Raw genomic sequence first — 20,989 nt, forward strand, 5'->3', positions numbered from 1 at the left:
GTCCAGCTGGAATTTCAGTCTTTGTCCATACCGCTAACGTCTATGAGTTAAAAAAAAGAAAATTTCAATTTGTGAATCAACTTTTGCTTCAATTCAGAGGTTATTTTTAATCTGTGGTGTGAAGTGGGCACCAGGAATGAACGGCTGTGGGAAAGGTAGCGTACTGACGCACTGTCGAAGCCTTGTGCCATAACCTGCAGCCTGAGAGGGCTACGGGAGGCTTACTGATACCATAGAGTGGCAAAGCACTCAGCAATAGCCAGAACTCTGCTGGAAACCTCTCAGCCTGCAATATCTCCTCAGCCCCAGTCCTGAATGCCACCCCCTCCTTCACTCCAATGGTTCTCCCGGGTTCCGAGCATCATGAAGGTAAGAGTTGGTAGATGGGAAGTGAGCTGGGCTCATTTGTGTCAAAGTTAAGGTGAATAAATTTATTATCGAACTAGTCCGGATGCTCACCGCTGCACCTTCTTCCTGACGGCAGCAGCGAGAAGAGAGCGTGGCCCGGATGGAGGGCACTGCTTTGTTGTGGCGGTGCTCCTTGCAGACGTTCCCTATGGTTGGGGGCAGTTTTCCCTCTGAGGGATTGGGCTGGATCCACTGCTTTGGTAGGCTTTTCCGTTCTTGGGCATTGGCGTTTCCATACCAGACCGGGATGCAGCCAGTCAGGGTACTCCCCACTGTGCACCTATGAAAGCTCGTCACAGTTTTAGATGACATGCCGAGCCCATGCATGAAAACTCCTTAGGAAGTAGAGCTGCTGTTTTGCCTTTTTTTGTGATGGCACTTACGTGCTGGTCCCAGGACAGATCCTCTGGTATAGTAGCACCAAGAAATTTAATGTTACTAACCCTCTCCACCTCCGATCCCCTAATGAAGACTGGCTGCAGCCCACAGCTTCTTCCTTCTGCAGTCAACATTCAGTTCCTCGGTTTTGCTGAGGTTGAGTTGTTATTGTGGCACCACCTAATGGGATTTTTAACCTCCCTGCTACATGCCCTCTCATTCACATATTTACTCACCCCCTACCATCCTTCCATTTGAGAGTCAATGATGGTAAGTAAACATGGCAGGCAGACTCCATCAGTGTCTGTGGTACTTGGGAACCCCCTGTCAGTGTGGAGAGCTTTGGGAACTGTAGACCCAGAGCCAGCAGTTCCTCGTTGGGCATTGTTGCGGTTACTTACATCTCATTCTGCTGGTGATAAAGCCGTAGACCTGGACCTGAGGCAATTGTACTCACATTTCCAACATTTCGGAGATTTCTCACGACCAGTTTTACACTTGGGTTCTGAAGCGGGAAGAAGAATCCTCTCGAGATTGTGGGCAGTCTGCCTCTTATTGTTATTTAATGCCAATTTCTAGAGCGCCTTTCTTTAGAATCAGAAGTGCAGAATGAAATAAGCCGTGTGTATTGACCCGAAAGAAAATGGCAGTTGGTTCAAGAAGGAGGGTATGAGGCTGCTCCCCTGGAAGTTAGCATGGACTTGATGGGCCGAATAGCCCTTTTGTGTGTTGTTACCAGCATAAGATAGGTTCCAAAGGCCAGCTTGTTGGCACAACCCTGCCTGCACACAGATAAGTGACACTGGGAGTACTGGCGTTACTTGGAAAAGATGGATATGAAAGTTAGTTCTGGAATTTTATAATTGTATTTCTGAGAAGTTCTCTTATCTCCTGAAACTGAATTTAAATACACCCTTGTTTGGATTATTAGTACATTTAAATAAAAAAAAAAGATTATGGGGCTGGTAATGGATGTTCAATATTAATGAACTGTTGTAAACTGTTGTGCTCGTAATAACTGAAGCAAAGGTATAACTTTTGGTTGAAAGGACTGCAGGGCTTAGAACAGGAATTCAAGACCACCAGATGTGTCATGGAAAATCTGGATGGTCCCATTCTAACATGCCTCTACTTCGGACTTTTCCAGTTCTAACAAGAAGTCTTTGGTCTGGAACATCCATTGTGCTTTCCTCACCATAGACGTTGCCTATCTCCAGGATTTCTTTTGCTTGTATTTCAAATTTTCCACAACTGCAGTATTTCACCTTTGGTCCATCCGATAGGATTGACTCTTCAAGTAGAAATATCCCAAAGAGCAGCTAATTCATACCCAGCAGAAAGTCAGAGTTCAAGATGCACTTATTAATAAAGCATGTATAATATATACAACCTTGAGATTCGTCTCCTTACAGGCAGCCACAGAACAAAGAAACCTCAAAAGGAGCCATTAAAAAGGACCAACAAACACTCAATATGCAGGAAGAAAAAAAAACAAATTGTGCAAAAAATAAAAGTAAGTAAATAGCATTTAGAATGAAAGTGAGTCCTCAGACACAAAGGCTGGAGCAGACCACAGTCTCGGCCTCAGTGCAGCGCAGAGCGGAGCAAACGTTGTGGAACAGAGAGCAGAACTGGCCTGACCCTCGCCTCCCGTCCCGACACTCTGCTTCTCAAGCCACCCAGCTGGTGTCTAAATCATCCAAACATCGGGTCGCTCCTTGTGAGCTGCCGTGACCGGTGACAGCTTGGAACAGTGGTTGCCACAGTTGACTTCCCCGGTTAGATCGAGGCCAGTGTCCTGGTGGTACTCAGCCCCAAAGGGGGTGCCTACCTGCAGGTCAGAGAAATTACAGCTGTGGGCCAGGTGAGCCAGGTACAAAGGCAGAACTTCTGCACGATTTCGTCACCCATGTGCCGGGGTGGATTGGCAATGTTTGAGAACCTTCCATTGGTTTCCCACAACTATCTTGCCTGGTAACATTACAATCATCACTTGGAAGAAATAAATATGTAGAGGCTTCAAAATAGTTGTGCGTTTCTGCGTGTGTATGGGGTGATTACTCATCTCAGAGCATTTGTTCTATGAATGTGTTCTATTTGTTCTATGTGGAATGCTCTGCCCCAGAAGGCTGTGGAGGCCAAGTCTCTGGATGCTTTCAAAAAAGAGATGGATAGAGTTCTTAAAGATAGCGGAATCAAAGGTTATGGGGAGAAGGCAGGAACTGGATACTGATTGTGGATGATCAGCCATGATCACAGTGAATGGTGGTGCTGGCTCGAAGGGCCGAATGGCCTACTCCTGCACCTATTGTCTATTGTCTATTGAATCTTCTCATTACTGCCATTGGGGAGATGGTACAGAAGCCTGAAGACACACACTCAATGATTCAGGAAGAACAGATTCAAATCTTTAAATTCAAAGTAGGTTTATTAGATTAGATTAGATTATGAGGACACACAGTCCTCTTTTATTGTCATTTAGTAATGCATGCATTAAGAAATGATACAATTTGTTCCTCCAGAATGATATCACAGAAACACAAGACAAACCAAGTCTAAAAAAAACCTGACAAAAACCACATAATTATAACATATAGTTACAACAGTGCAAAGCAATGCCGTAATTTGATGAAGAACAGACCATGGGCACGGTAAAAAAAGTCTCAAAGTCTCTTGAAAGTCCCATCATCTCACAGAGACGGTTGAAGGGAGAAACTCTTCCTGACATGAGCTTCCAGCGCCGCAAACTTGCCGATGCAGCACCCTGGAAGCACCCGACCACAATCCAATTCTCAGTCCATCTGAAAACTTCGAGCCTCCGACCAGCCCTCTGACACTGAGCACCGGGCACCATCTCTGCCGAGCGCTTCAACCCCGGCCCCGGCAACGGGCAATAGGCAAAGCCGAGGATTTGGGGCCTTCCCCTCTGGAGATTCTCGATCGCACAGTAGCAGCAGCAGCGAAGCGGGCATTTCAGAAGTTTCTCCAGATGTTCCTCCGTGCTTCTCACTTCCGTCTCCATCAAATCAGGATCGTGCACGGCCCCTATTTAACAAATACGATATCAATTCGGAGCGGCCACGCGCACTGCGTCACGCCGCCATCTTCTCCTCCCCCCTATCGAAGTACGTATACATTGCCGGACGGTGGTGTAGTGGCATCAGCCCCAGACTTTGAAGTGGGTGTCCTGGGTTCGAATCCGACCCGCTCCTGGCATGCTTTTCATCTATGCTGGGTTGAGCATTGAACTAGCAACTCGGCCCCGTACAAAGAAACGGCAAGGTTGTTGCCCGACGCACCGCAAGGTGCTGAGAGGAATAATGTAACATGCTACGTGTGTACATTGTACAACCTTGAGATTCATCTCCTTACAGGCAGCCACAAAACAAAGAAACTTCAAAAGAACCCATTATAAAGAAGAAGACCACCCAATGCGCGGAGAGAGACAAAGAAAAAGATGCAAACAATAAAAGTAAGCCGATTGCTTCAGAACTGAAGTTTTACAAAAGGCACGAAGCCGGGCATCACTACACAGCCTCAGTTCAGCGCAGAGCCGAGTAAGTGTCACGGAGCAGAAAGCAGAACCTGGCAGAATCGACCCTCGCTTTGCCTCCGGACCCGACACCAGGACCTTTTAAACCCGGCCCAGCGCTTAAATCGTCCAGACGTCGGGTCGTTCCTTGCTCTCGGACTGCACTGGGGCCTGAAACCCCTGCCGCCACGATTCGGCCCCTACCTGACCTTTCCGGTCTGGCCCAGTGCTTAAATCGCTCAGACGTCGGGACTTTCCTCGGGGACCCTACCCCCCCCTTTGCTTGCCTCGACCTTGCCTTCCCCGTGCCTCCGCCTCCACCACTGCTCACCTCTCCATTGTTAGCGCTGATCATTATCGAAATGAAATGAAATGAAATATCTTTATTGTCATTGCATAATACAATTTGTCATGCACCAATACAGTGAAAATGAGTTTGCAACTCCCATACTCAGTGCTATAAAACAACAAATAAAATAAATGAACAATAAATAAAATCAAGTAACCAGCCAGTACAACCAGCAACCATAAAACCAGTATTAAAGTAGCAATATTACAAATTTATGGATGATGCTTGATCGATTGGTTCAGAGCAATTATAGCTCTGCGGTAAAAGATATTTTTCAGTCTGGAAGTGCGGGCATAGAAAATCTTATAACGTTTGCCAGATGGAAGAAGTTCAAACAGATGATTGCATGGGTGTGTATTGTCCTTACAGATGCTTGTAGCTTTCCTCAGGCAGCGAGAGCTGTAGGTGTCCTCCAGGGCTGGGAGCTGTGTCCCGATGATCTTCTGTGCGCTAGAGACAACCCGCCGAAGTGCTTTCCTATCAGCTAGGTATTTAGTAGTTTTCTTTGTTTCGTCTTTTTTGCCACCGCTAAGTAGTCCACTCCAAGATCAGACTTCTGAACCCACGAGCTTTGCTTCATTATTCCTTTTATCTGTAATGTTTATTTTTGAAATCTATAGTAATTGTGGTCTGAAGAGCAAGTTCTAAGACTGTAGACTATAGAACAGTGTAGAACAGCAACATGCCCCTTGAACCGCAGATTTTTACCCAACTCAGTAAGCTAACCTCTCCTCCGTGCACGCAGTCTATATCCCTCCATTCTCTGTACATTCATATGCCTGTCCAAGGACCTCTCAAGTGTCTTTGTTGTATCTGCTTCCACCACCACCACTCCTGGAAGAGCATTCACGGGCACACACTACTCTCTGTGTGACAAAAAAATGTCCCCTTCTCATCCAGCATTAGACATTTCAGTACTGTGGAGAAGACACTGGCTGTTGACTCTATCTAGGTCTCTCATAATTTTATAACCTTCTATCAGGTCTCCCCTCATCACGGTAGCATAGCGGTTAGCAAACTGCTCTACAGTACCAGTAACCCAGGTTCAATTACCGCCGCTGACTGTCAGGAGTTTGTACGTTCTCCCCGTCACCGCTTGGGTTTCCCCCGAATGCTCCAGTTTCCTCCCACAGTCTAACCAGTTGGTAGGTTAATTGTCCTATGCTTAGGGTTAAATCGAGGGTTGCTGGGTGTGGCTTGAAGGGTCAGAAGGGTTTATTCTGCACATCTTTATATAGGCATCCGTTAGTCTCAGGAGACCATGGATTTGAGCCTTGGAAGGTTTCCAGGGCGCAGGCCTGGGCAAGGTTGTATGGAAGACCAGCAGTTGTCCATGCTGCAAGTCTCCCCTCTGCGTGCCACCGATGTTGCCCAAGGGAAGGGCATTAGGACCCATACAGTTTGGCACCGGTGTTGTAGCAGAGCAATGAGTGGTTAAGTGCCTTGCTCAAGGACACAACACGCTGCCTCAGCCAAGGCTCGAACTAGCAACCTTTAAATCACTAGACCAACGCCTTAACCACTTGGCCATGCACCAACACATTCTGCACAGCATCTCAATTAAATAAATAAATAGATAGATCTTCTGCCTCTCCGGACAAAGCATTCCAAGTTTGTCCCGCCTGTCCTTGTACTACATGTCCTCTAATCAGGCCAGCTTGAGGAAGTCTCTGCCTGTTTGCAATCAGCACCTGACCTGCAGCATGAGAGGACCCAACATCATCGACCACTGCTATGGCACCATCGAGAATCCGGGCCAGGCCATCTTCTTGCAGCTCCCATCGGGCAGGAGGCACCGAAGCCTGAAGTCCCACACCACCAGGTTCTGGAACAGCTACTTCCCTTCTACCATTTGGTTCTTGCACCAGCCGGCACTCCCCAGTTACTGCAGTTTAGCCACAGTATGAACTTTCTGGTTACTTTGCATTATATTTCATACCGGGCTGTGATGCAGCCGGTCAATACACTCCCCACTACGCATCTATGGAACTCGTCTTTGACTTTAATCTAGACAACATCCTGGTAAACCTCTTCTGAACCCTCTCCAAAGCTTTCATAGCCATCCTATACCGCAGAGACTAGGAGTGAAGGTCCTCCAGATCCTTTGAAGACTGGTTCACTAATTATTAAAGTATTCAAGATTGACCATTTGATGGACAGAGGTGTGGTAGAGATGATGAATCCTCAGGGATTCATTGACCCAGGGATGCTGGTAGGAGCAGAAAATGAAGATGACAAATGTTTGCCTCAGAGGCAAATGCAATTCTCGGTTTTTGAAAAGTCGGAATGATGTGCCGAGTGGACAGAAGGACAGCCTTAATTGCTTTGTCATTAGTGTATTTGGGAATGCTCTCCCTCTTCCTCCTTCTCCCTCCCTCCCTCCCCTCCCCTCCCCTCCCTCTCTCCCTCTCCTATCCTCCCTCTCCCTCTCCTCCCCTCCCTCTCCCTCCCCCTCCCTCCCCTCCCCTTCCTCCATCCCCTACCCTCTCCCCTCCCCCTCCCCCACTCCCTCCCCCTCCCTCTCCCTCTTCCTCTCCCTCCTTCTCTCTCCCTCCCTCTCCATCTCCCTCCCCCCTCTCTCCCCTCCCCTCCCCTCCCTCTCGCCCTCCCCTCCCCCTCCCTCTCTCCCTCTCCTCCCCTCCCTCTCCCTCTCCCTCCCCCTCCCTCCCCTCCCCCTTCCTCCATCCCCTGCCATCTCCCCTCCCCCCTCCCCACTCCCTCTCCCTCTTCCTCTCCCTCCTTCTCCCTTCCCCACTCCATCCCCCTCTCCCTCCCCACTCTTTCCTCCCTCCCCTCTCCCTCCCCTCTCCCTCCTCCTCCCTCTCCATCTCCCTCCCCCTCTCCCTCCCCTCCTTCTCCCTTTCCCTCACCCTCTCCTCCCTCTCTCTCTTCCTCCCCCCTCTCTCCCTCTCCCTTCTCCTCTCCTTCTCTCTCTCTCTCTCGCAGCCTCTATTTCCATGTCTCCCGTCACTGCCTGACAGCAGGTGTAAACGTCCAGCCTTCCCTGGGGCAGCCTTGCTCATGAGCATGGTCCTGCTGGACGCACACAAGTGCTGTTCCAGAACAACAAGCCAACTGCTGGAGGAACTCAGCCGATCGAGCGGCATCTGTAGCATTTTGGGAATAGTCATGTTACAAGTCAAGATCATGACTCAGGACACTTCTGACCCAAAATGGCAAAGGTTCCTTCCCTCCACAGATACTGCCTGACCTGCTGAGTTCTTCCAGCTGATTGTTTGTTGCTCCTGATTCCAGTGTCTGCAGTCTCTGGCGTTCCTAGTTCAGGCCGTCTCTTTGAATGTGAACAATCCCAATTCATTGTTAGGTCAGTTTGACAAGTTTCTGCACTACCACCAATCTTCTATGTAGTGGTGTGCTGGGACAATGGCATCAACACAAGTGATGCCAACAGGCTCAATAAACTGATTAGAAAGGCTGGCTCTGCTACCGGAGTCGAACTGGACACAGTGGAGGCTGTGGTAGAACAAAGGACCCTCCAGAAAATCCTGGCAGTTCTGGACACTGTTTCTCACCCCCTGCATACCACATTGGCTGAATGGAGGAGCACTTTTAGTAATAGACTAACCCAACTGTCCTGCTCCAAAGAGCGCTATATGAGGTCGTTTTTACCCTCAGCCATCAAGCTCTATAATAAGTGAACCTATAGCCAGGGATGCGACCTTGTAATCTTTGACTTGTAAATCTTGTACATCTTATTTTGAAGGTAACTTGATTTTATTCTTTCTTACTTCTCTTCTAATATTTGTATATCTATGTACTTGTAATGCTGCTGGGACACCGTAATTCCCTTTGCGACCAATTAAATGTCTATCTACCTATCTAATTAATATTAATATGAAGCCCACCAACAATTTAGCACACCACAAATAGGGAAAATTCATTTTCTAGACATTTCCCTCCTTGCTTGCTTATCTGGGCATAGTTTCTCTAAAGGCTCCTCCGAGCAGGGTGACAGTGAACCAGATTCAGTGGCAAGGAAGAAGAGAAGATTTGGCCACGCGGACCTTCCCGATCTGGAGCGTCTACCCATGCTTCACGTTCAACGCCATGTCTGTACAACCATATGGATTAGTCGGCCAGCAAGATAAAGGAGGTCAGCAAGGAGCGTTCCTAGAAACACGGAAAATCAGTTTTAGAATTTTGTGTGCTGTTCTTCTGGGAATCCTTATCTGCTTAAGCTGGAGGCAGAGTTCCAGTTACACGAGGAGAGATTACAGAGAAAGCATAAACGTGAACAGACATGGTGAATAAAAGCAAACACATTCACAGACCTTAATTATGGATACATTCAGTGGTGCAGTGCTAGCCGGAGCGCACTGGAGCGCATCCGGCACATCTTTCAGAAAAAAGCCGAAATAAACAAGCTATTAATTAGGTGCCTCCCAGGGTGATTTGAGTATCTCAGAAACTGCTGATCTCCTGGGATTTTTACGCACAACATACTCTGGAGTTTACAAAGAATGGTGCCAAAAACAAAAAAAACATCCAGTGAGTGGATTTAACAAGATGTTTTTGCTCACAGAACAGCCACTCGCTGGATGTCTTTTTGTTTTTGGCACCATTCTTTGTAAACTCCAAAGTCAGCAGTTTCTGAGATACTCAAATCACCCTGGGCAGCACCTAATTAATTAGCTTGATTATTTCAACTTTTTTCTTAAAGAGGTGCCGGATGCTGTCTGGTGCGCTCCAGCTAGCACTGCACCCCTGGGTATATTTAAGGCAGAGGCTGATAGATTCTTGATTAGCCAGGGCATGAAGGGTTTTGGGTAGAAGGCAGGAGATTAGGGCTGAGAGGGAAATGGATTAGCCATGATGAAATGGTGGAGCAGACCCGATGGGCCAAATGTTAAGGCTGTGATGCAACCTGTCAGGACACTCTCCACTTTGCATCAATGGAAGTTTGTCAAGTATTTAGATGACTTGCACAAACTTCTAATAAAGTAGAGGTGCTGTTGTGCCCTCTTTGTTACTGCCCCCCAACCATCAGGCTCTTGACCAAAAGGGGATACCTACACTCAACTTGACTTGTCCCATCAATGAGATGTTCCTGCAACCAACGATCTCACTTTAAGGACTCTTTATCTCATGCTCTCAGTATTTATTGCTATTTATTTATGTTTGCATTTACACAGTTTGCTGTCTTCTGCACTCTAGCTGATCTTTCATTGATCCTGTTTACAGTTACTATTCTATAGATTTGCTGTAAAAGAATCCCAGGGTTGTAAATGGTGACATATTTGTAATTTGATAATATAAAATTTAATTTGAACTTTGAACTTCGTGTTTGCACTTACATACTGGATCTTCTTCTGATATGATGGTCAGAATCAGGATCTGATATTGCCAAGGAAATTAAAGCTACATCCACCTCTGGTTCCTTCACGGCGCACGGACCTCCTGACTGAGAATCATTTAGAAGCAACTATGAAAATGGTGATAACGGACAATGAGGGCAGCACAGTGTTCAGAGGGTAGAGCTGCTACCTCTCAGCTCCAGCCACTCTGTCACAGAGCAGAGAAAGAGGCCACTCAACCCTACTTGTCCACAGTGCCTTCCTGCGCCAGTCTCAGTTATCTGCATTTGCCCTATATCCTGCGAAACTAGGAGTTCCCAAACATGGACCCCTTGTTTAATGGTATTGGTCCATAGCATGCAAAAGATTGGGAACCCCTTCTAAGCCTTTCCTACCCATGAACCATGTCATTTCAGTCTCCGAGGTCCATGTGAGGTCATCCTTCAGCAGGGTGAACCCATGGAAAAACATCTGTCCCTTATGGTGTAACTGGCCGAGTTCTGAAGAACCATAATAATCCATCGGCTGGAGTGTCTACCAACATCTTCAGAGTCTTGCTACAGCAGTCTGTGGTACCCACCTGCGTCAAGTAGACTTTCGTCACACCAGTGCCCAAGGAGAACATGGTGACCTGTCTCAATGACTATCTCCAGTAGCACTTACGTCCACTGTGATGAAGTGCCTTCAGAGGCTGGCCATGAAGCATATCGACTCCCGCCTGAGGAGTGACTTGGCGGGAGTCACAACAGGTCAACAGCAGATGTCCTTCCATTGGCTCGTCACTCAGCTTTGGAACATCTGGACAGTGGAGAAGCACACATCAGGATGCCCTGCTTTGACTAGCTCGACATTCAACGCTATCACTCCCTTGAAACGAGTCACTAAGTTCCAAGACCTGGTCTTGAATACCTCCAGGTGCGACTGTGGTTCTCGATTTCCTCACGCGAAGACCACGATCTCTATCAGCACAGGGTGCATCACAACGCCATGCGCTTAGCTCCCTCCTCTACTTGCTTTACAAGCATGATTGTGCGGCTAAATTCACCTCCAGTGACGTGGTTGTGACACCTCTGTTGCTGGCTGAATCAAAGGTTTGACGAAAAGGCATACAGGAGAGAGATTGAAAATCTAGCTGAAAGGTGCCACGACAAAGACCTCTCACACTCAGCAAGCCCAAGAAGCTGAATACTACAACTAGAGGAAACTACAGGAGGTCCATGATCCGAGGTGGAGATAGTCAGTAACTTTAAATTATCCGATTCTAATTCCCATTATCAAATCAGATCTGTCCTGGATCCAGCATGCAGGTTCCATCACAAAGAGGGCACAACAGTACCTCTATTTTATTAGAACTTTGCACAGATTCGACAGGTCAGCTAAGAATTAGACAAACTTTTATAGGTGCACAGTGGAGAGTATCCTAACTGGTTGCATCACAGCCCGCTACGGAAACACCAATGACCAGGAGCGGAAAATTCTACAGAAAGGGACGGACGCAGTCCATCACAGGAAAAGCCCTCCCACCATTGAGCACATTTACAAGGAACACAGCCAGAAGAAAGCAGCATCCATCAACAAGGACCCCCGCCATCCAGGCCACGTCCTCCACATTCGGCAGGAGGTACAGGAGCCTCAGGTCCCACACCACCAGGTTCAGGAACAGTTATTACTCTTCAACCGGCGTGGATAACTTAATTCACTTCAACACTAACGTGGTTCCACAACATGTAGACTCACTTCTATGGAATCTATAGCTCAAGTTCTCAGTATTATTTGTTTGTTTGTTTGTTTTTTATTTGCACAATTTGTTTTCTTTCGTGCATTGGTTGTTTATCTTTGTTTATGTTCGTCATAAATTCTTGTGTATTTCTTTGCCTGTAATTGCCCGCAAGAAGATGAATCTCAGGGTAGTGTATCAAAGTTAAAAGTAAATTTTATTATCAAAATGCATATATGTCACCACATACAATCCTGAGTTTCATTTTCCTGTGGGTGTACTCAGCAAGTCTATAGAACTATAACAGGGTCAATGAAAGATCAACCAGAGTGCAGAAGACAACAAACTTTGCAAATGCATATAGAAATAAATAGCAATAAATAACGGGAACATGAGGCAATGAGATAAATAGTCCTTAAAGTGAGATCATTGGTTGTGGGAACATTTCAGTGATGGGACAAGTGAGTGTAGTTATCCCCTTTTGTTCAAGAGCCTGATGGCTGAGGGTTGGTAACTGTTCTTGAACCTGGTGAAGTGACTCCTGATGCCCTTGTACCTTCTACCTGATGGCAGCAGTGAGAAGAGAGCACGACCTGGGTGGTGGGGATCTCTGATGATGGATGCTGCTTTCCTACGGAGGCGTTTCATGTAGATGTGCTCAATGGTCGGAACAGTTGTACCCGTGAGGCACTGGGTCGAATCCACTTCATATAGGTACTTTGACGATAAGTTTACTAGGAGTTGGCTTCAAAGTTTTTAATTGTTTTAATGGTAGCAGCCGCAACCACTTCCTCTGGTAGCTGGTTAGAAACACGGTGCTCACTGTGTGAACATGCTGTCCTTTAGGTCCCCTTTAAATCTCTTCCCTCACACCTTAAATCTGTGCCCTCCAGTTTTAGATTTACCTATCCTGGGAATAAACTGCAACCATCCACCTTATCTATGCACCATCATGATTCAATAAACACTAGAAAGTTACCCCTATACTCTTTCACTCAGGGGAAAACAGTCCTACATCAATTCTGTCATCAATTTCAATACTCCCACTCCCAACAACATTTTTGTCGATCTTTTCTGCACTTTCTCTAAATTAATGGCATCCCGTCCATAGGATAGCAACCAGAATTGCACACAATATTCCACATGTGGTCTCCCCCAGGCCCTGTCATTCACCGTTGCCATAGTTTAACTTCCCACAACGCATCACTTCACACTTGTCTAAATTTAAAGGTAGGGCAGTGGATGTAATGTATATGGATTTCAGTAAGGCATTTGATAAGGTTCCCCATGCAAGGCTCCTTCAGAAAGTAAGGAGGCATGGGATGCAAGGAGCCCTTGCTTTGTGGATCCAGAATTGGCTTGCCCACAGAAGGCAAAGGGTGGTTGTAGATGGTTAGTATTCTGCATGGAGGTCAGTGACCAGTGGTGTTCCACGGGGATCTGTTCTGCGACCCCTCCTCTTTGTGACTTTTATTAATGACCCGGATGAAGGAGTAGAAAGGTGGGTTGGTAAGTTTGCTGATGACACAAAAGTTGGGAGTGTTGTGGATAGTCTGGAGGGTTGTCAGAGGTTACAGCGGGACAACGATAGGATGCAGAACTGGACTGAGAACTGGCAGATGTACTTCAACCCAGATAAGAGTGAAGTAGTTCATTTTTGAAGACAGGATATAATATTAATAGTAAGATATTGGCAGTGTAAAGGACCAGAGAGATCTTGGGGTCCGTGTCCATAGGACACTCAAAGCTGCCGCGTAGGTTAACAGTGTTGTTAAGAAGGCATATGGTGTGTTGGCATTCATCAGCCATGGTATTGAGTTCAAGAACCATGAGGTAATGTTACAGCTATATAAGACCCTGGTCAGACCCCACTTGGAGTACTGTGTTCATTTCTGGTCACCTCACTACAGGAAGGATATGGATACCATAGAGAGAGTGCAGAGGAGATTTACAAGGATGTTGCCTGGATTGGAGGGTGTACCTTATGAGAATAGGTTGAGTGAACTTGACCTTTTCTCACTGGTGTGACAGAGGATGAGAGGTGACCTGATAGAGGTGTATAATACGATGAAAGGCATTGATCGTGTGGATAGCCAGAGGCTTGTTCCCAGGGCTGAAATGGCTAACACAAGGGGGCATAGTTTTAAGGTACTTGGAAATAGGTACCAAGGGGATGTCAAGGTTAAGTTTTTCACACACAGAGCAGTGAGTGCGTGGAATATACTGCTGGCAACAGGGGTGGAAGCAGATAAATAGTGTCTCTTAAGAGATCCTATGATAGGAATATGGAGCTTAGAAAAATAGAGGACTATGTGCTAGGGAAATTCTAGGCAGTTTCTAGGGTAGGTTAAATGGTCGGCACAACATTGTGGGTCGAGGAGCTTGTAATGTGCTGTATGAGATTTCTATGTTCAATCCTAACCTCCATTGCTTTTTGAGTGAAATTTTTGTGATCTCCTTGTGATCCTGTGGGATAATCCAGCTTCCTCCCACAGCCCAACGGCGTGCACATCGGTAGATTCATTGGACACTGCAAATTGCCCCCAGTACAGGGGTTCCCACTCAGGGGTCCACCAACCTCATGCTTAATAACTTTGGTCCATGGCATAAAAAAGGTTGGGAAGCCTTCCCTAGTATGGAGGTGAATGATAGAATTTGGGGGGGTTGCTGACGGGAATGTTGGGAAAATGAAATGGGATTAAAGTAGGATTAACGTAATTGGTGTTTGATGGCTGGTTTGGAGCTTGAGGGATTGTTCCCATGTTTGTATGGCTCTGTGATGACTGTGTTAGATGTAATCCTTATCTTGGTTTCTATTTCACTCCCTCCAAGAATTTACTTACTTGCTTACTGCCCCTTACACCGCTGGGACTTAGGACAACAATGAGGGTCCTCCATCTCTGTCTGTATAGAAGGATTCTTCATTGCTGTTTCCATAACAATTGCATTTTGAGCAGTCAGGGTTGTAAACCCTGAGCTGAACCCCTGAACCTAGAGGTCTTGCTCTGACCTCTACCCTTTGACCTGTTTGGCAAGTGTGACCCTACCAGGAGTCAAAGCACAAGGCCCTGACTCCAGCCAACATAGTCCTCCAGGTCACTGAGGCACACAAGCCTCCAAAACCTATGGCAAGGTTGCGGTCCTCTTGGGGATTTTACTTAAGAGAGGAAGGTCTTTCATAGCGCACCATCTCTTGGGTACACTAAATTGTAAAGTCTAGTCTTTACTCTCCAGCCTGTTTTCCTCCTGCAAGGTCATGCTCACAGTAACTAAATGACTGTTTTATGCCCTAGGAATGCTAGTACAGGATTCACCAGTCTTTGGCCACCACCAGATAGGCATTTGCACTTCTGCAGTTAAATTGTTGCCGCCAGGGTTGGAGGATCTGAAGTGAAGATCACAGAAGGATGATTGGAACCAGGCTGTAAAGGAAGCTAACTGTCTATGTATTCTTCAGGTCTCCATGAGCGATTATCCTACGACCATAAGCCCATGTGACATAGAAGCAAAGTTAGGCCATTCAGCCCGTTGAGTCTGTTCTGCCATCCCATCATGGCTGATTTATTATCCCTCTCAATCCCATTCTCCTGCCTTCTCCCATAATCTACAACACCCTTACTGATCAAGAGCCTATCCATCTCCACTCTAAGTATCGGGCAGCACAGTAGTGTAGTGGTTAGCACAATGGCTTACAGCTTAGGTGACCCGGGTTCAACTCCCGCCGTTGCCTGTAAGAAGCTTGTACATTCTCCCTGAGGGGTATACCAGTTGGTATATAGGTCATTGAAAATCGTTGGGGCTTAAAGAGTCAGAAGGGCCTATTCCATGCCGTATCTCAATAAAATAATTACATATACCCAATAGATTCCATCACCCTCTGGCTAAAGAATCAAGTGGCTTGGGGTATGGGGTGGTGATCAGAGTCTGCAAGGGGCTCAGTCAAGTGAAGTGGGTGGTTAGAGTGAGGGAGATGGAGATTGAGAACCATGGATAGAAAAGAATTCATATCCATGGTATCATAGGTTCAAGAAAAGGTCCTTGAATGATCAGGGAGGTCGCTGAGAATTGGATCAGAACATCAATGGTTTGGGGTGTTGTCAGGGTTGAATGGGGCGTCTGAAGATCTGGCTGTTGTGACCTGGGCAAGGTGATGCTGAGGTGAACACACACAGAGGTGTGCAAAAATTGCAAGGCAGGACAGGGACTTACAAAGATCCCCATCCAAAGTTATTTTGGCAAATGCCTGACTTCTGGAGTTCTCCAAAAGTTACACAGGGGACAACATCGCCCCTGAATATCAGTGATTATGAATTTGCTTTAGGTGCCCACTAGTCACTCAGTCTGGAAAGTACTCAGACCATCTAGAAATTGTCACAATAAGTAAAGTTATACTCCTGATTTAGTCAACTTTAACAGAACAGTTTAGTGTGATTGGACTCCTCTGGTATTTATTTATCTTCCGCGTGACATAGAGTTGGGCTCACCAGGAGAACGTGCTTTCTTCCAGACAGAATGTGTGAAGAAACTACCCGTCCTGGGTTTCTAAAGCGGGCAGTGATCCCTACCAGAGAGAACAGGCTCAGCGCAGAGTGCCAGCTAGCTTACCTCGAAATGGTTCAGGGGTGGATCGTTGCAGCCTTCTTATTCAGAGGCACCGCCCCACGAAAGTGAGTGAAAGCAAGAAGATAATCTGTTCAATATCGTAGGTCTCTGGGTCTGGTTCATTGCTGATAGGCAGTATAAATATGACCGCGATTCAAGAGGACACACTAGTTCAGCATACTGGGAAGATGTGAATGGGTGCCATTAATGTTAGCTCACTTTCTTTACACATACATTATTTAAAATGAGATAATGCAGATAAACATGCAGCAGAACATGCACAGATTGTCGACTTTTACACACTGGGTTGTCAGTGTCTGTGTGCAGTTTTTCACCGATTCTATTGTATTTTGTGTTCTGCTGTGAAAATCTGCAAGAAAGAGAACCTCAGAGTGGTATATGGTGATATGTATGTACTTTGACAACAAATTTATCAAAATCGGGTTTAATAGCACACACATATGTCGTGAAACTTGTCTTTGCAGCAGTAGTACAATGCAATACATAATAATAGAAATAAAAACGTGGTGAGCTAATGTTCATTGGTTCAATGTCCATTCAGGAATCGGATGGCAGAGGGGAAGAAGCTGTTCCTGAATTGTTGAGTGTGTGCCTTCAGGCTTCTGTACTTCCTTCCCGATGGTAGCAATGAGAACAAGGCATGGCCTGGGTGATGGGGGTCCTTAATGATAGATGTCACCTTTCTGAGGCATGGCTCCTTGACGATATCCTGGATACTACGGAAGCTAGTGCCCACGATGGAGCTGACTAAGTTTACAACTCTCTGCAGCTGTGCAATAGCCCCCCACCCCCCAATACCAGATTGTGATGCAGCTTGTCAGAATGCTGTCCACGGTACATCTGTCGAAATTTGTGAGTGTCTTTGGTGACATATCAAACCTCCTCAAACTCCTCATGAAATATAGCCGCTGTTTGTAGCTGCACTGATGCGATGGGTCAAGGATAGAACCTCAGAGATACTGACACCCAGGAACTTGAATATACTTTGAACAAGTAGGCTTAAACGCTTGCCTGCCTTTCAATGCACGGCATCTTCCATATTTTTTGTCACACACGCTGAGCTCTGCTTTGTAGATTAACAGAATTTTCATCTCCCTCTCACATAGGATTCTCTTGCCGGTACACCACTGTGGCTGTAGCTGCTGGTAAGAGTTCAAAGCATCGTTGAGAAGTTGTATTTCATACACTCCACCCCCTATTACTACACCCAGTTACCATTCCCAACTTCAAACTGCAGTCTGGATCATGTTAGTCAGGCTCCTGAACCAAAGAGGGTAACTTCACTCAGTTTCACCTGCCCCACGTTTGAAATGTTCCCACAGCCAAAGAACTCACTTTCAAGGGCTCCTCATCTCATGTTCTCGATATTTATTGCTTATTTAATTATTATTATTATTTCTTTCTTTTTGTATTTGCACAGTTAGTTTTATTTTGCCCCATTTGGTGCGGTCTTTCATTGATTCTGTTATTATTCTATAGATTTATTGAGTATGTCTGCAAAAAAATGAACCTCAGGGTTGTATATGTTGACTCATATGTACTTCGATAATAAATTTGCTTTGATCTACCTAAAGCAACTCAGTGTCTGAGGGATTCTGGTTAAGCCACAACTATGGTGGTTCATCAAAATTATTCAAATACCAAATGCTAACCCAAAGGATCTTCCTGAGATGCCTTTCCTATCCAGTCTTCTGTCTCTAAACAGCTTTATGCCTCTATCCCTGAAGAGGTATTGAATTGAATTGACTTTATTTCTTACATCCTTCACATGCATGAGTAGTAAAAATCTTTACGTTACGTTTCCGTCTGAATGTGCAAGTTATAGTAATTTGTAATAAATAGTCTGTACAGTAAGATATATGACAGAACAGTCAATATAGCTTAGAAATACAGTTGAATCAGCATGAATGAATCATTTTGATGGTCTGGTGGAAAAAGCTGTCCCGGAGCCTGTTGGTCCTGGCTTTAATGCTGTGGTACCGTTTCCTGGATGGTAGCAGCTGGAACAGTTTGTGGTTGGGGTGACTCGGGTCCCCAGTGATCCTTCGAGCCCTTTTTACACACCTCCTGTCTTTGTAAATATCCTGAATAGTGAGAAGTTTACATGCACCGATGTGCTGGGCTGTCCGCACCACTCTCTGCAGAGTCCTGCGATTAAGGGAAGTACAGTTCCCATACCAGGCAGTGATGCAGCCAGTCAGGATGCTCTCAATTGTGCCCCTGTAGAAAGTCCTTAGGATTTGGAGACTCAAGCCAAACTTCTTCAACCATCTGAGGTCAAAGAGGCGCTGTTGTGCTTTTTAAACCACACAGCCAGTACGTACAGACCAAGTGAGGTCCTCAGTGATGTGTATGCCAAGGAACTTAAAGTTGTTCACCCTCTCAACCCCGGATCCATTGACGTCAATAGGGGTGACCCTATTTCCACTCCTGTAGTCCACAACCAGCTCCCTTGTTTTCGCAACATTGAGGGAGAGGTTGTTTTTTTGATACCACTGTGTCAGGGTGATGACTTCTTCTCTGTAGGCTGCCTCGCAATGTTAAACAAATGATGTGGAACACGAAGTCTCACAATTCTCACACCATGGGTTTGTCCAGTGCAATCAGGTCTTTTCTGTAGAATAGTGATCAGAACTGTGCACAGTGGACTGACCACAGTTTTATAGAGTCGTAGATTCCCTTGGCCCACCATGTGCATGCATCCATCAGCTACCCATCTCCACAAATCCTATTATCAGCACTTGGGCCACCGGCCTTCTATGCCTTTGCTGACCCAAAAATGTTCTCTTGATTCTTCCAGTTACTGACAATAGGGGTAACTTACAGTGGCCAATTAACCTACGAACTCACACATCTCTGGGATGTTGAAGGAAACCGGATCATCCGGGAAAAAACTCCGTATGAGCACAGGGAGAACGTGCAAACACCACACAGTCAGCACTGGAGGTCAGAAAGGAGCACCAATTGCTGGCGCAGTAGTAACTGTGCCACTGTGTCACCTTGAAGGTTGCGTTGGTGGAATAACTTCTCAAACGCTTTCCTTGTCCATTTCCACCGCTTGCACGTCACAACACAGGTCTATAGTGGACGCAAACTCACTGGCTTTTCACTCAGCCTTGGACTGCCTGGACGACAGCTCCCTTCCTCAGGCTGCTGTTTATCGACTGCAGCTCAACATTCAACCTCATCGTTCCCCCGGTCCAAGTTTCCAAACTTCAAAACTTCAAGTTTCAAAACTTCAAAGCTTGCAAGCAGTTTTGGGCCCTTTACCTTAGAAAGGACGTGCTGAAACTGGAAAGAGTTCAAAGGAGGTTGACGAAAATGATTCCAGGATTACATCTTGTCATATGAAGGGTGTTAGATGGCTCTGGGCCTGTGTTCACTGGAATTCAGAAGAATGACAAGTGATATTGAATCCTATCGGATGATGACAGGCCTTGGTAGAGTGGATGCGGAGAGAATGTTTCCTATAGTGGGAGAGTCTATGACCAGAGGACACAGCCCCAGAACAGAGGGGCATCCATTTTGATCGGAGATGAGGAGGAATTTCTTTAGCTGGAAAATTGTGAATCTCTGGAATTTGTTGCCACAGGCAGCTGTGAAGGACAAGTCTTTATGTATATTTAAGGCCAGAGGTTGATAGGGTCTTGATTGGTCAGGGAATGAAGGGATATAGGGAGAAGCCAGGAGGTTGAGGCTGAGAGGGGAAAATGGATCAACCATGATGAAATGGCAGAGATGACTTGATGGGCCAAATGGCCTAATTCTGCTCCTGTGTCTCATGGTCTTATGGTGTTAAACCTGAGCCCCCATACCCGTTTCTGCAACTGGACCTTTGACTTCCTCGCCGGGACACCACATTCTGTACAGGTCAGAAATAACATCTCTTCCTCACTGACAATCAACACAGGCACACCTCAGGGAAGCGCACTTAGCCCACTGCTCTACCCTCTCTACACTCGTGAGCTGAATCTATAAATTCGTTGATGACGTAACTGTTGTTGACAGAATCTCAGAATCTCAGATCTCTTTACCTCAGGAATTGATTGCGGGTGTCAGGAAGGAGACGTTGGGAGAGCACACACCCATCCATATCAAGGGAAAGGGTGAGCAGTTCCAAATTCCTGGCCAACCCCACCTCCGAGGATCTATCCTGGGCCAACATATTGCGCAACTGCGAAGAAGGCATGTCAGCAGCTACACTTCATTAGGTTTTTGAGAGATTGGGCATGTCACCAAATACTTGGAGCATATTTCTACAGATGCACCCTGGAGAGCATCCTGACTGGTTGCATCACTGCCTGATATGGGGGTGGGTGGAGGGGTGAAAAAAGCTGCGGAGGATTGCAGCCTCAACTTATATGCACTAGCCTCCTGAGTCCTCACCATTGAAGATATCAAAAGGCGATGCCTCAAGGCGGCAGCATGAAGGACTTCCACCACCCAGGACATGCCCTCCTTCTTATTACTACCATCAGGGAAGAGGTACAGGAGCCTGCAGATGCACATTCAACATTTTAGGAACAGCTTCTTTCCCTCCACCTTCAGATTTCTGAATGGTCTTCGACCCCATGAGCACTTCATCACTATCTGCACTAGTCATCACATTTCTCATTGTAACTCGTGGTAATTTTTATAGAAGAGATACTTTATACTTCATTGTCACC

At 46.3% G+C, this 20,989-nt stretch overlaps 1 protein-coding gene across 13 annotated transcripts in view; it reads left to right on the plus strand.

Moving 5' to 3' along the window:
- The window catches only part of LOC134352667 (gremlin-1-like), a 130,901-nt gene that overhangs the window by 25,148 nt on the left and 84,764 nt on the right, over positions 1 to 20,989 (plus strand). For 4 of the 13 annotated variants that reach the window (XM_063060025.1, XM_063060024.1, XM_063060023.1 and 1 more), the window contains exon 3: positions 5,037 to 5,155. The exons of 8 other annotated variants lie outside the window; for them this stretch is intronic. In XM_063060025.1, the coding sequence (XP_062916095.1) occupies positions 5,103 to 5,155 (53 nt within the window). In that variant the 5' untranslated portion in view covers positions 5,037 to 5,102. Of the gene's footprint in view, positions 1 to 27; positions 370 to 5,036; positions 5,156 to 20,989 lie in introns of those variants that run through there. One more of the 13 variants, XM_063060036.1, reaches the window with a different exon arrangement.

Source organism: Mobula hypostoma, chromosome 10 (assembly GCF_963921235.1).
Source record: "Mobula hypostoma chromosome 10, sMobHyp1.1, whole genome shotgun sequence".
Classification (NCBI taxonomy): Eukaryota; Metazoa; Chordata; class Chondrichthyes; order Myliobatiformes; family Myliobatidae; genus Mobula; species Mobula hypostoma.